General features: G+C 41.2%; 1 protein-coding gene across 1 annotated transcript in view; it reads right to left on the bottom strand.

The window, feature by feature from the left end:
- The window catches only part of Ccdc69 (coiled-coil domain containing 69), a 44,977-nt gene that overhangs the window by 11,526 nt on the left and 17,250 nt on the right, over positions 1-16,201 (bottom strand). The window contains exons 2-4 of the mRNA XM_046467712.2: positions 13,680-13,749; positions 11,126-11,238; positions 8,622-8,709 (exon numbers count right to left, since the gene is read on the bottom strand). Of these exons, the coding sequence (XP_046323668.1) occupies positions 8,622-8,709; positions 11,126-11,238; positions 13,680-13,749 (271 nt within the window). The remainder of the gene's footprint in view (positions 1-8,621; positions 8,710-11,125; positions 11,239-13,679; positions 13,750-16,201) is intronic.

Raw genomic sequence — 16,201 nt, 5'->3', positions numbered from 1 at the left:
AGATCTAATTACAAGCATTAAATGTTTAAATACACCAAATAAAAGAGTATATCAGAATGGATTAAAAACAAAAAAAAGTGATATGCTTATCTTAGTAAGCTTTCCATCACTGTTACAAAATACCTGAGATATTAAACCTAAAAGAAAGAAAGGTTTACTTTGACTCATGGTTCCAGAGGTTTCAGTTCATGGTAGCTTTGCCCCAATGCCTTGTGCCTGTGGTGGCACAGCATGTCATGGTAGGAGCCTGTGGTAGAGGAGAATTTGGTTGGAAAACATGGTACCAAGATGTAAATTTGTATTTGCAAATACATGAAAAAGGGCCAGGATCCCAATATCCCCTTCCAGGGCACACCCCAATGACCTCACTTCCTTCTGGTAGGCCTAAAGTTTCTACCACCTCCCAGTAGCTCGGTGGGCTGGGAACCAACCCTTCATCACATGGGCCTTAGGAGGACACTGAAGAGCCAAACCAAGCAGAATTAAAATAAACCCACTGGAAATATGTGTCATAGGCAGGTTAAAAGAGTGGAAAAAGAAGCATTTACTAATAAAGATGTAGTAACTGTATTGATTTTAAACAAAGAACTGAAAGGTGTAATAGACAAATACACCATTATAGTTAGAGACTTCAGCATTTCTCAGTATCCAGTAGAAAACAGACAGAAAATCAGCAAGAATATATAACTGGATGCTACCATCAACTTAACTTAATCTATTTGATTGATTTATAAAATATTCACCCTAAACATAGAAGAATATAATTTATTTTTAAGTACACATGACAGCTTCATAAGATAAACTATATCCTGAATCATAAAATAAACCTTAACAAATTACAAAAGTAGAAAAAATAAGAACAATGTTCTTATTCTCTGACTGTACTGGAAAAAAATGGAAATCAATAACACATCAAGAACCTGAAAAATCTCCAGACTTGGAAATGTACTTCTAAATATTCAATGAGCCAAAGAGGAAGTCTCAAGAAAAATTAGAAAATGTTTTGAACTTTGAAAGATAAAAATACAAAATATTGATTGTGGGATGTGGATAAATGGTATGTAAAGGAAATTTATAGTATTAAATGTAAACATGAAGGAGGTTTCAAATAAATCATCTAAGCTTCTAGCTTAAGATATCAGAAAAAGAAGGGCTAATTAACATTAGCAGAAAGAAATAAAAACAGAAATCAATGAGATTGAAAATGGACAAAGAGGGGGAAAATATCAATGAAGCCAAAAGAGTTTCTTTGAAAGACTGCAAAGGAAAAAGAACACAAATTATGAACATTGGGAATAGAAGAGGGGACATCACTACAGATACAACAGACGTTTGGAATGATGTTAAGGGAATACTGTGGGCAATTTAATGCACATAAATTTGACAACGTGGATGAAATATACCAATTCCTCTAAAGCTACAAACTACTAAAAACTCACCCAAGGTGAAATATATAACGTGGACATTCCTGAAATCATTAAAAGAACTGAATTTGTAGTTAAGTGCATTCTGGAAAAGAAATGTCCAAGCACTGGCAAATTCTACTAAACATTTAAAAATAACATAACACAAATTGCATGTTTTTTAAAACACATTCTATCTAATCTCTTCTAGAAACAGAAGACAAGGGAGTATTTCCCAACTCATTCCATGAGGCAAGCTTTATCATGATACCAAAACCAGACAGACAAAATAAGAAACTACACACAAATCTGCCTCATGAATATAGCAGACATCATCAATAAAACATTAGCAAATCGAATTCAGCAATATGAAAATGGGATTTATGCAAGACTAATTAAATATCTGAAAATCAATTCAATCACTATATGCTAATATGGTCTAAATGAGAAAAAGCACAGGATCTTATTATAGGTCATAGATCTATGTAAGACCATAAAACTTTGGAAGGAACACAGAAAAAAAAATCTTTTAACCTGGATTTTAGCAGAGTTCACAGACATGACATCAAAAATATAATAAAGAAAAACTAATAAAAAAATGAACTTTAACAAAATTGAAAGCTGTGCTTTTTGAAAGACGTTATTGAGAGAAGAATAATGCTCCCTACAGAGTAAGGGAAAATATTTGCAAATACAAAGAACTTGCATTCAAAATATAAGGAGGTCTCTCAAAATTCAACAGTAAGAACCAATAAATTTAACAACATGGGAAAAAGACATGGGCAGACATTTGACCAAAGAGGACATGCAGACAGCAAAATTATTATTAAAATGCAAATTAAGGCCATGATGAGATGTCACTGCACTAACATTACAACAGCTTAAATAAAAGCCGGTGACAACAACACAGGCTGGCAAGAAGGAACAGTGCACCTGATCCTTCACTGGTGGGCAGTGTCAACTGGTGGCCACTCTGAAAACCAGCTCAGCCATTTCTTGTAAAGCTGCAGACATTTACTATATGAACTACCAATCCCACTCCTATGTATTTACCCCAGAGAAATGGATACTGACATCCATACAACGACCTGGACATGAAAGTTTAGAAGAGCTCTATTCCTAATCACCTCAGGCTGGCCACAACCCAAGTGTCCTGCAATGGGAAGGTGTGAAGAGTGGATCACAACTCAGCAAAGAAAAAGAAAGAATTATTACAATGCACAGCAACTGGAGTGAGCCTCAGGGGCATTGTGATGGGCAAAAGAAACCAATGAAAACTGTCATATAGTATTATTTCATTTATACAATAGCTCCCCAAAGACAAAGCTCTAATGATGGAGAACAGATCAGTGCTGACAGGGAGAATGTGAATATGAAAGGGTAGTTCCAGAGAGCTTGGGGGCAGGGTAATAGAACTGTTTTATATCCTAATTGTGATGATGGTTTCATGAATCAATATATGCATTAGAATTTATGGAACTGTACACCAAAAAAAGGTCAAATTTCTTGTATGATAATTACAAAAATAAAAACAAAAATAGAAAAAAAAGAATCACTGAATGTAGAAAATCACTAGTCTCTGCCTCCCCCCAAATAAATGAATTCCCACATATCTTCCCCAAGCCATGCTTTTATTTATTCATTTAATATACACTTATGTAGCACTTAATATGTGCCAAACCATTTAAAAATAATGATTAGGGGCTGGGATTGTGGCTTAGCGGTAGAGCACTCTCCTAGCATGGGCGGGACCTGGGTACGATCCTCTGCACCACATAAAAATAAAGGCATTGTGTTGTGTCCATCTACACATAAAAAATAAATATTAAAAAAAATAACTATTAATGAATTCTGACTGATGGGAAGAATGTAAGACAGGAAATCCCTTTCCCTCTGAGTTTTGGAGTGGGCTATTTTTTTTGGGGGGGTGTGGGTACCAGAGATTGAACTCGGGGTGCTTAATCACTGAGCCCCATCCCCAGCCCTTTTGTATATTTTATCTACAGACAGGGTCTCACAGAGTTGATTAGGGCCTTGCTAAGTTGCTGAGGCTGGTTTTGAACTCATGATCCTCTAGCCTCAGCCTCCTGAGTTGCTGGGATTATAGGTGTGTGCCATATGCTCAGCTAGGCAAATTTTTATTCCACAGATTTATAGTCATAAAACTAATATCAAAGCAATGTTTGGAGAACAAGTTTCTCCCATAAAACCTTATAAGGCAGAGAAAGTAAATTTTAGGGAATAATGGAACTGAGATTCAAGGAAGCTGAGTGACAATCCCAGTTTATTTCACGCCGGGTTAGTAATGAAACAAAATGCTTTGAATTCCCAAGAAAGGGCTTCAATCCCATTTTGAGATGTTTTGCACTAATGTTGCAATATATTTCAAAATTCTTAAAATTGTTCCAACTTCTGTTCTAGTTACTTGATTTTGGGGAAATCTAAGGATTTAATGTGAAATGAAGGCATGTCTTTATGTAAAAGATATTTAGAGCAGTATTATTTATAATAGCTAAAATTTAGATGTCCAGACTCACAGGAAATAAGCAAAACCATGAGTGCTATGGTCTAATCTTTTTTTTTTAATTTTTAAATTTGTTTTAAGTAGTTATACATGACAATAGAATGCATTTATGTATTTTGATATATGATAAATATATGGTTATAATTTCATTTTTCTGAGTGTACATGTTATAGAATCATATTGGTCATGTAGTCACATATAAACATACAGTAATAATGTCTGTTTCATCCTACTATCTTTCCTATTCCCACATCCCCTCTCCTCCCCTCCCATCACTTCTCTCTACCTAACCTAAGGTAGCGCTACTTTTTCCTAGTGCCCACCGCCTTATTGTGAACTAGGATCTGTATATTAGAGAAAACATTCATCCTTTGGGTTTTGTGAGATTGGCTTATTTCGCTTAGCATAATATTCTCCAATTCTAACCATTTACTGGCAAATGCCATAATTTCACTCTTCTTTAAAGCTGAGTAATATTCCATTGAGTATATATACCACATTTTTTTTTATCCATTCATCTATTGAAGGACACCTAGGTTGGTTTGATAGTCTAGCTATTGTGAATTGAGCTGCTAAAAACATTGATGTGGCTACGTCACTACAGTACACTGATCCTTTGGGTATAAACTAAGGAGTGGGATAGCTGGGTCAAATGGTGGTTCCATTCCAAGTTTTCTGAGGAATCTCCATACTGCTTTCCATAGTTGTTGCACTAATTTGCAGTCCAACTAGCAATGTATGAGTGTATATTTTTCCCCACATCCGCGTCAACATTTATTGTTGTCTGTGTTCTTGATGATTGCCGTTCTGACAGGAGTGAGAAGAAATCTTTGAGTAGTTTTGATTTGTATTTCTCTAATTGCTAGAGATGTTGAACACTTTTTCATATATTTATTGATCAATTGTATTTCTTCTTCTATGAAGTATCTATTCAGTTCCTTAGCCCATTTATTGACTGGGTTATTTGTTTTTTTGGTGTTAACTTTTTTGAGTTCTTTATATATTCTAGAGACCAATGCTTTATCAGAGGTGCATGTGGTAAAGATTTTCTCCCAATCTGTAGGCTCTCTCCTCAGTTATTAATTGTTTCCTTTGCTGAGAAGAAGCTTTATAAACATTTCAGTAGTAGCATGCTTGGAAACACATTTAAAATGTTAAATGAAAAGAGCATGATGTAAAATTTACATATAAATGATTCTAGTCAGGCATGGTGGTTTGCAGGCCTGTAATGCCAGTTACTCAGGAGGCTCAGGAAGGAGGATCATATGTTTGAGGCCAGCCTAGGTCTCAGGAAAAAAAGTGTGTTTGTGTGTGTGTGTGTGTGTGTGTGTTTCCAGACATTTTTCAACTGCTAGAAGAAAACACAGGAGAAACATTCTAACACATGGATGCAGGCAACAACTTTCTCAAAAGGATGCTTACAAGCTTAGAAAGTAATACATAGGATGGCATCAGATGAAAAAGCTTAACACTGTGAAGACAGAGCCTACAGAATGGGAGAATAATCTTTGCTAGGTACTGTCCCAACAGAGGATTAACATCCAGAATATATAAAGAACTCAAATACCCTAAAATCAAAGAACAAATAACCAATTCAATAAATGAGCAAATTAACTAAAGAGACATTTCTCTCTCTCAAAAAAAAAAAAAAGGAAATACAAATGGCCAACAAATATATGTGAAAAAAAGTTCAACATCTTTAGCCACCAGGGAAATGCACATCAAAACCATACTGAGATCTCATCTCATTCTAGTCAGAACGACAATCATCAAGAATACAAATAACAGTTTATGCTGGTGAGAATGCAGGAAAAAGGAGCTCTGATATGCCGTTGGTGTACATGTAAATTAGTACAGCCAACATGGAAATCAGTATGTAGGCTCCTCAGAAAACTAAAAATGCAACTGCCATATAATTCAGATAAAACATTCCTCATTATTTATTCAAAAGATCTCAAAGCAGTATACTTGTATGGAATTGGCCTGGGTATCAGTCAACAGATCAATGGATAAATAAAATGTATATATAGCCAGGTGTAGTGGCACATGCCTGTATTCCTAGGGACTCTGGAAGCAGGGGGAATGCAAGTTCAAGGCCAGCCTCAGTGACTTAGTGAGACTCTGACTCAAAATTAAAAAATAAAAAGGGCTGGAGAAATAGCTCTGCGGTAGGGGAGTGGTATTGGATTCAATTCCCAAATGTATATATACAAAATAGAGTTTTAGTCAGTCATAATGAAGGACTTGAAATCATGTCATTTGTAGGAAAATGGATGGGACTAGAGAATATCATCTTAAGTAAAATAAGTCAGAATCAGAAAGACAAGTGTTGTATATTTTCTCTCACATGTGAAAGCTGGAGGGAAAGAAAGAAAAAGAAGTTATCTCATGAAAATAGAAGGGAGACCATTAAGGAGAAAAACGGGATTCGGGAGGGAGAAGGGAAGGAAAGGGGAGGGACTGAGGAAGAAGATTGAACAAATTATGTTATATATAAAATATGCCATAATGAAACCCACTATTCTAGGTAATTAATATGCACCAATAAAAAATTTTTTTGACCTTAATACCATCAAATGTGGAGACCTCAGTCAACAAATTTGTCAAAAAATTGGGACCCCACTTTCTCAAAAGAAGAAAAGGATAGCTAATTCTGGGGAAATGTTATGCAAATACTGATGATGAAAATAAAAAATCAGTATGGCATTTTCAAGGTCAATTTTAATATTGTCAAAATATCGATAGCTGTTTCCAAAGAAGACACACAAATTGCCAACAAGCACATGAAAAGATGATCAATGAAATTGCCCTCTGGGAAATGCAAATCAAAACCACAATGAGATACCACTTCAGACATGCTAGGATGGCAATAATAATGGAAAATTCCAAGAAGATATATGAATGGCCAACAAGCACATGAAAAGATGCCCAACAAAATTAGTCATTATGGAAATGCCAATCAAAGCCACAATGAGATACCACTTCACATTCATCAGGGTGTCAGCAATGGAAAATAACAAATGTTGGGAAGGACACAGAATAATTGAAATCCACTCCTTGCTGGTGGGAACAAAAAGTAGTATAGCCACTGTGGAAAACAGTTTGGTGGTTTCTCAAAAAGTTCAGTGTAGAAATACCATATGACCCAGCAATTCTGTTTCTGGGTGTATACCCAAGGGATCTGAGAATAGCCGTCAAGCAGGTGCTTGCACTAGGGCACTATTTATAGTGGTTGGAGGGTGGAAGCAGCCCAGATGTCCTTCAACTGATGAATGGATGAACAAAGTATGGTGTGTCCTTTCAATGGAGTAACATTCAGCTCTGAAAAGCAATGGGGAGCAGATGCTTGCTGCAACATGGATGAGCCTTGGAAACCCCATGCTGAGCGAAAGAAGCCAGATGTAAGAGGCTACAAGTTGCACAATTCCATTTTAAGAGTGCCCAGAATGGACCAGGCCATGGAGACAGGAGACAATTGCTTGCCAGAGGCTGGCAGGAGGATAAGACGTAATGGGCTTGTGGGTGTGGGGTTCCCTTCTGGGGTGACAAGAATGTTCTGGAACTAGATAGCATGATGCTTGCATGGCATTCAGTAATGGTGAATCTTATGTTTATTTTACCAACATCACACACACACACACACACACACACACACACACTTTTCCTCTCCAATTCTACTAGGGGGTTACAAAGATTTTACAAAATGAGGTTCACTGTGTAAGTATCATTACTATCACAAACAATGGCAAAAATTTGGAAATTACCTGAATATTATAAAGGGAATCAATTAAGTGAATAAGGGAATTAATTGGAATGCTATGTAATTATTAAAACTTATGGAAGAGTTTAACGACAGGATGCTAATGCAATTGAAAGAAAAAAACAGATATACAAGTCTCTGTGTGTATATATGTATATTCTATGCAAAATTGTACAGCAAAATAAATGAAAGAGATCTGTCTCAAAGAGATAACAACAGCTAGCTCTGGAAAAAAAATCAAATTTTTAATTTTTTAGTAATAAAATAATAAGTGCTCATAAGTACTTACCAAGTATCTTGCACTGATTTAAATTCTGTGTCTATCATTAAACCATTTAATTCTCACAAAGACCTTGTGCGGAAGGTGAAGTACTTTTTTTCAAGGTTACACAGGTGGTAAGTGGTAGAGCTGGCTGGGATTCAAACCCAGCACCCTGATTCTGGAGAATAAGAGCTTAATCTCTATGTTCTAAGACCTTTACATTTAATTCATAGATTCTAAATTTTCTGTGATGATCACATTTAGTTATATAAGAAGAGTTATTTATAAAAAATACTCAAGCTAACCATAAATTGTAAGAAATGTCATCAGTGTGGAAATGTAACATGGATGTTTTAAAAACCTCCTATTTGCCTAGGTTTTTAAAATTTCCTTTAATGAATATGCATCAATTTTAAAATGGAAAGGAAAAAAAAAACTCTCAAATAAGGCAAAGTAAAGCATAAGGCCAGGCTTTAAAAGTCACGCCCCAAAGGAAAACTCCATTATCTCTTTAGGGCCAAGAACCCCATAAACTCCAGCTTTGCCACAACCTAACTGCTTGTTAGGTAGGAGCAGAGGGGGCCAGTGCGGCCCCAGGTGAAGGCAGTGGGCGTGGCCACGACCACGCGTTGCCTCCCAGCCACCTCCCCACTGGACCGTCTCCATCCTCACCTTGCAAGGCCTCCTCGTGTTTTCCTTCCAGGACTCTTCGCTGCTCTTCCAGCCTCTCCTGAAGCTCTAGTGTCCGCTCCTTCTCCACCTGGGGACAGAGGGTCCCGGGCAGGAGTGAGACCCAGCGGGTTCACTCTGCATCTCTGAGCCGCTCACATCCTGCAGCTGTATGGAGCTGGTGATCAGAGTCCCACTCCCTCCTTGGAAAGGTGGGAAAAGACGGCCAGAGAAGGCAGAAGACTTCCGGGGCTGGAGACAGGGCAGATTTTGCCCTCTTTAGGGCTGAGAAAGTATTCCCAGAGAATTATCTAGGTGGAAAAACCGGACTTGGAAGGCTTCTAATCCTGATCCTTACTCCATGTGGGGAGCTCCTCGCTCTTTCCTCAGCTTGGGTATAATGAAGCGAGGGCTCCTTCACTCTCCAGGCCACATACTCTGACCATGGGTAGGCCTCACTGTTACAAGTCACCTCTACCTTCTGCCATCAGGTCCCAGACCTGGGGTTACACGGGACCAGACTGCTCCTGAGCCCAGGCAGCCCCTCAGAGATCTGAGCACAATAGCCATGTTCTCAAGGCTTCCCTTCTCCAGGCTTTGAACACTCTGGGCCATTCTCACTGTCCTGTCCTTGAGATGTTCTCCAGTTTATCTTTTGTAAGGGCACAGCTGATGGACACACCCTGAGGCAAGGCCTAGCTGAAAGGGGCTTCCAGTCCCAGCCTTGCTGCAGTTCCTCTGTGCCTTGGGACCAGATCCTTTTCCCCTCAGGCATTAACTAGCTCACTGTGTGTATCAGGAGGAGACCCAACTTGATGATTCCTAGGGACACTTACTAATCTTGTGGTTAAGGATGTTACTCTACCAAAACAAACCAAAGACCCACAGACATGTAAGTGAATCCACTTTCATAAACCAAGTGCTCACTGCACCCAAACTAGGGAGCACCTGCAGGACAGGCTCCAGACTTGGATCCCCCTATACCTCTCCTACTGCCTGAGGCAGTCCCCTTCCTGCACAGAGGTCGTCCCCAGTGAGTCTGCTGGATGAATGTGGAGCCAAGAGGGAAATTTCTTAGAAACAAATCATCTTATAATTTAATGGAGCAATTAGTCCATAAATGTAGAACCACTTTTAAAAAGAGACTTAAGTTTCAGAATTTGGAAGATTTGTATGTACATGGCATGTTTTCTATGTAAAATTAAAGATAAGCAGTAGAGAGATTTAGAGAAAACTTTATGTATACTCCGTCCTAAGATCTTTCTCTACCTCTTCCCACTGAGGAGGAAACTGAGGCAGAGAGAGGAGAAGGGTTAGTGGCCCAGATGGGAACCAGGAAGGGGAAGTCCTGGACTGTGGTTGCATTGAGTTGTCACATCTCTTCAGTCTTTTTAAACCTGGAATTGTTCCTCAGTCTTTCCTCATATTTTGTGACCTTAACATCTGACTATTATACGCCTGTAATTATTTAGGAAATCCTTCAAGTTTCATTTCCATTTTTTTTTCTTGTGGTACCAGAGATTGAACCCAGGTACACCCCCAGCCCTTTTTATTTTTTTATTTTGAGGTAGGTTCTCACTAAGTTATGGAGGCTGGTCTTGAATTTGTGTCCTCCTGTCTTAGCCTCCTGATTATAGGTGTGTGGCACTGTGCTTGGCCTGGCATCATTTTTTTAAACAATATTTTTAGTTGTAGATGGACACAATACCTTTATTTATTTATTTTTATATGGTGCTGAGGATTGAACCCAGTGCCTCACATGTGCTATGCAAGTGCTCTACCGCTATGCTACAACCTCAGCCCTTCAAATAATTTTTAAAGTCTGATGCCCAGACTTGGTTAAGTGCTTCTATTATGTACATTCACAACCCTCTAAACTTTTCATAGCAGTTATAATTGGAGTAAAATGATTCTGGGGAGTGTGTTTCATATCTGACTTTTGGTCTCAGTCCAAGAAGAAATTATGCTGCCATAACAAACCAGGGCGAAGTCGTAACTGATGAAAAGAAAAGGTTGACTTCTCACATGTCTCTGTCCATGTTGGGTGGTCCAGTGCTCTGCTATCCAGGGATCAGCATGAAAGAACCAGGTCCACGGAGAGCCACAATTTCAAACAATGCCAGTTCCTTCCACTAGTCAAACAGAAAGACCTCAAGGGTCTTGAACCCACAGTTAAATGCTCAGCCTAGTTCATCCTTTCACAACTCATTGACTAGAGCTAGTTCAATGGCCCTGTCCAACCATGAGGCAGTCCTAGAGGGGCAAATAATCCAGAAGCACCAATGACTTTGACTCATCAAATTAATGGTCAGCTTTGTGAATGCAGCTGCCTGCTCTGACTGCCGAAGCCAATGTGCCTGCCATGTCGTGGCTGAAATAAACATGTATTCAGGCGACCGAGGACTCCCTTCTTGGCAAAGAGTACAGGACACTTATAATGATAAATGCCAAAAGTAGGCCTGGGATTTAGAGCAGGAAAGAGTGGGGCTGGGGTTCCTCGGACTTACCTGTTCTGCCCATTTCTTCTTTTCCTCTTCGTGTTGCTGGAGAATTCTGGTAATGTCTTTCTGATGCTGCTTAGCCTCCTCAGATGCACATGGCTGGACAGCAGTGGCTGTAGCTGAAGAAAAAAAAAAAGTCCACACAAAGTAGAGAGAGTCAGGACCAGCAGGGCAGGTGTGGAAAGCTGGGGCAAAATGATGAGAACCAGAGTTTCCACCTCAAGAGTGGAGTCACAGCAGCCCCTCAAGATGCCTGGCTTTGGAGACCCTCCTTCAAAGTAGCAGCCAGTGGTCATTTGTCCCATAATAATGACAGCTCACAGGACAGTTTGGCCCATAGAGGTGTTCCATTTGCTCCAACTAATACCTAAAGTAGAAAATCAGTAGTTGCCAAGATTTAATAATTGGGAAGCTTTTTCTTATAATACTCGTCTCCAGCTTTCCCCGAACAATCCAAAGAACTGACGATGCATGGCTTCATGTCCGTCGGGGGCTGGAGCCGAGGTTGGCTGTCCTTTCCTTTGGATAGCTTGTGGCTCTGCAGCCTGCCCTGTTCTTCAGCTTTCCCTACTTAGGATGCACGTAAGGGGCTATCTTGTCATTCAGTTTACCTGTTGGGGGTTGTGAGCATCTTAGTGTGTGACCCTCCACCTTTGGCATCTCCCTAGGTGGACCAGTTTTGAGCAGGAAGGAGGTATAACCAGGAAGCCTATCCTGTGCTCAGGGAAACTCCTAAACAGGTGCTGCTAATGCCACTTGGAGTCCAACAGGCTGGCCACGACCTAAGGCAGAGCCCACCACCTGCCTCAGCTACCCAATACACGAAATCAGGATAACAATGGTAACTACCTCATGGAGCTATTGAGATCCTTAAGTCATAAAACAATGGCTACCCAAATAATAAAAGCAGGTAAGGAGTCCCAGAGCTGACCAAACCCAGCCTATCCCAAGCATCTCACAGGTACGACTCACTTAATTCTCATGACAACCGATGTAGTGGATACAATTATTGTCCCCACTTTACACAGTGGACACTGAGGCATATGGAAGTCATGCAGCTTGCCCAACACCAGCCAGTTCACATTCAGGGAAGCAGGGGTCCAAACCTGCAAAATCTGATTGCACCACAAATGCTTCTACTACAACCACATTGTGCCTGCTGAGACACACAAAAATGTAATTGCCAGGCCCTTTGGAGGTGATCAATGAATGTTATTTATTGTTCATTAGATGTTTTCCCTAAATGCCCATCAGTGCTCATGACAAGCATTTGAAGTTGTCAGTGTTAATATTATTAGCACTGCTTTTTTTATTTTTGGGTACCAGGGATTGAACTCAGGGGGACTCGACCACTGAGCCACATCCCCAGCTCTATTTTTGTATTTTATTTAGGGATAGGGGTCTCACTGAATTGCTCAGTGCCTCGCAGTTGCTGAGGCTGGCTTTGAACTCACGATCTTCCTCAGCCTCCGGAGCTGCTGGGATAATAGGCATGTGAAACTGTGCCTGGCAGCACCGTTTTTTTGAGAACTTCACAGGCAGGGTCTGGCAAAGCGCAGGCCTAGAAATGTGAGGACCAGGGGGAAGCAAATGCTGTGGTCACATCCAATAGGGCAGAAGGAGGAGCTGGTGACCCTCAGACCTGAGCCGCAAGGACCATGAGCAGACAGACAGGGGTTAGCTGAAATCTATGGTCAAGGTCAAATGGTTCAGACTCCCTCGAAACATCTGGCTCATATGTTGGTCCATGAGCTCAATCTTAGGCCCCAGCTGGAGAGAAACTTAGTTTAAAAAAATACTCTTATTAAAACTAAAGATTCTTCAGCTCCAAGCCCCAAGATTCTGATTCATTTGTGGGGAGTGCACAGAATCTTTCTCTTTGATGTTCTCCAGCTTATTTTTATAGAGTCAGATCGTAGAACCTCTGAAGTCTGGTCCAATGGTGTATCTGGTACTCAAACTTCATCCACAGTATCACCAACAACCTCCACGCTGTAATTAAACACCTCAGAGATGGGGAGCTCATCAGATTACCAGGTAGCTCTGAGGGTTTTAAACCAACAACCACACAAACAATTCTTTGACACTGGGCTGATTTTGTTGTGCATGATGTTACAGTCTCGAGGCTCAGTGCTGACCTCTGCTCACACTAAACAAAGCTTATCTTTCTTCTCTATCAGGGCACTTCTGACAACTGGGAAAACTATTGTTTTCTTTAAGGGTGGAATGTTCTGGGCTTCTTCAACTGTTCCTTACAAGACATATTTTCCAGATTCTTTACCAGCCTAATTTTGCTCCACTATATTCCCTCCAATTTACCTGAATCCCTCTGAAAATTTATTTTCCAGAAATGCACATAGCATGCTAGGTGTGGTTCCAACAATTAAGGACAGGAAAACACAGATCAGAATTATCACTCCCTGATTTTAGATGGATACTCCTGTTAACATCACCTACCAAGGATCTCATGGGCTATTTAAGTAGCTTGATTGGCTTTGTTGATTATAAGGTAGATAACTCATGAGTGTCAGTGGGAGCATTTATGGGGCTGGTGACTCACCTGTGTCCTTATTAAGGAGATCCAATTCTTGTGGTTCTGGTTTAGGTGGATGATCTGGTTCTTGGTGCCTCTGGAAGAAATGAGATGACACTGTGCTGAGGGTCTTGAGTGGGAGGTCAATGTGAGGATGGATACTGCAGTGAGAGTCTTTCAGGGACAGGACAGGATCCTAATTACAGTAGACCCTGCCCATGCCTGGTCCATTTAGGCTCCTTCCTTCCTCACAAACCTCAGGTGGTGCTCCCTTGGCCCCGGGAGGGGTTTCTGGGGTGTGATTTCTCATCATTGCCCAGGCAGCCCTCCGTGAGAATGCTGGTTGACCTTCCCTCATTCTTGCAGCCTGGATCCTGCTGCTGTCCTGAGGCACAGTCTTGCCCATGTCCTCCCTCTCCTGGGATTTGGCTGTTACCGTTTCCTAGCTATTGTCTTAAGGTGTCCTAAAACTTCCAATCCTCTCAGGGTCTGTGGCTACTTCAGCTGCTATCCAAGTTCCCTTCAGAGTGATGTGGTATTGTAGGCAGAGCATCAGACACCCACACCCTGTGCTTATTGTCCATCCAAAGGGGCTGCTTCTGCCACTATGAAATGGGGAGCATCCTACTTACCTTGTTGTGTGGGAGTGAGATATGATACTCAGGATGCTGTGCTGTCTTGCCTATCCTCTCTTAATTTTTAGAACATAAGGGTATGAATATCACCAATTTAAAAACGAGAGGCCGAGACTGAGTGAGGTTATGACTTGGTCAAGGTGGCTTAGGAGACAGCTGGCAGGTCCCAGTGTCTGAGCCTCACCTAGTAGACACTTTAGCCACCCTTGGCAATTGGAGGCTGAATCTGAGATCAAGAAGTTCTTGATGCAAAAGGGTTCTCTACATCACACTGCAGTGCCAGTGCGGCCCAGATGGCATGAATGAGTTTTTTCTTTTTTCTTTTTTTTTTCTTTCTTCCAGTACTGAGGATGGAACCCTGGGCCTTGTACATGAAAGGGAAGCACTCTACCACTGAGCTCCACCCCAATCCAAGCAGTTTTTTTTTTTTTAAGAGAGAGAGAAAGAGAGAATTTTAATATTTATTTTTAGTTTTCGGCAAACGCCACCGGTTGAGCCACACCCCCAGCCCCCAAGCAGTTTTTAAATGGGAGAGTTGACAGGGGTTGGCAAGCAAGGATTGAAAGAAATTATTTGTAGATTGTCACTATCATTTTATAAAATGAAGGGCATTTTAACCTTCCAAAACACAATAAGAGAAAATTGAGAATAATTCTTCCAGGGTAGGGGAAGGGGAAATGATGCTGTCTTAAGATATCTCTCTCTCTCTCTCTCTCTCTCTCTCTCTCTCTCTCTCTCACACACACACACACACACACACACACACACACACACACACACTTTTAAATCATTCCTTTCAGCCAAGACAAGGGAAAAGTTGGTCAGGGTCTGGCTCTGGTCACTGGACCAAGATGGGGGCGTCGGAGGGGTATGTGTGTGAGCCCTATTGTAGCTTTTCAAGACAGTCTAAAAAGAAAAGGGAGGGAGATATTCTCGACCCCGTTTTAAGAAACCTTTAAAAAGGCAGTCCATGAAAACATTACAGAAATATTCCATTGTGAATGATCACGATAAAAGAAAAACATTACTTTTCAACCATGGTAACAGATTTGTAAAAGGTAGAGATTAGAATAAAAATTATTAGAAATTTCATGAACGTCAGGCCCACTGCAACACTGCTGGGGGGTGGGGGGGTGTGGGGAGGAGCATACTTCTGACTGAGGAGGGATGGTAATCAGGGGAAGCTTCCAGGACTGTGTGCTCCTCCCCTAGTACCAGGCAGGGCCCACTGAGCTAGGCCTGGCGCCTCCCCCAGGCCCTGGCTTCGTCCTTTGCTCTGGTTGGGCGGGTCTGACTGTGCAGCTCCCTGAAAACTCCACCCTCTCTTCCCGGGGAAGCAGAGGCTGGCCCAGGCACCAGCCAGAGAGGCTGTCAGCACAGGAATCTGGGGAAGTGACAGGAGCCAGCCTCCCCACCCTAGGTTGGAGGAAGAGTTGTCCAGAGGTTGTCCCTTCCCTGTTGCAACCACTGCTTATGTTGAACCTGGAGAGCGTTTTTACAGGGGGAGGAATACCTGGATCCAAGTCCTGGCTCTTCTACAAATGAGGACAAGTACCACCTCCCCATCCCCTGCCCCAGGGCATCTGCTTCCCCACTTTGTTCAGTGAGGTGAGGAGATCTGGTAGTTTAACTCAGGTTTGAAATAAGATCATAAGCTCAGGAAACTTCTCTTAAGGGTCTGATCTGGGTTCCTCTCAACAGCACTGGGAGGCAAAGTTTATCATAAGCAAGGAAACTGAGACTGTGGGGGCTGAAGAAACTATCACCTGGTGCTTCCGTGTCCAAGTGAGTACTCAAGCCAGGTGTGAGAATACTAAGAGAACACAGAGCAGAGTGGTTCAGAATGCTGGAATTCTAGAATCACGCAGATCTGGAATCAATCCTAACCCAGCACCATGTGACTGCACTGCTTCT

Source organism: Marmota monax, unplaced genomic scaffold (genome assembly GCF_021218885.2).
Source record: "Marmota monax isolate L192 unplaced genomic scaffold, Marmota_monax_Labrador192_F-V1.1 WCK01_AAM20220418_F8-fsc00415, whole genome shotgun sequence".
Taxonomy (NCBI): Eukaryota; Metazoa; Chordata; class Mammalia; order Rodentia; family Sciuridae; genus Marmota; species Marmota monax.
The sequence above is the reverse complement of the archived record's forward strand: the minus strand, read 5'-3'. Positions and strand labels throughout refer to the sequence as shown.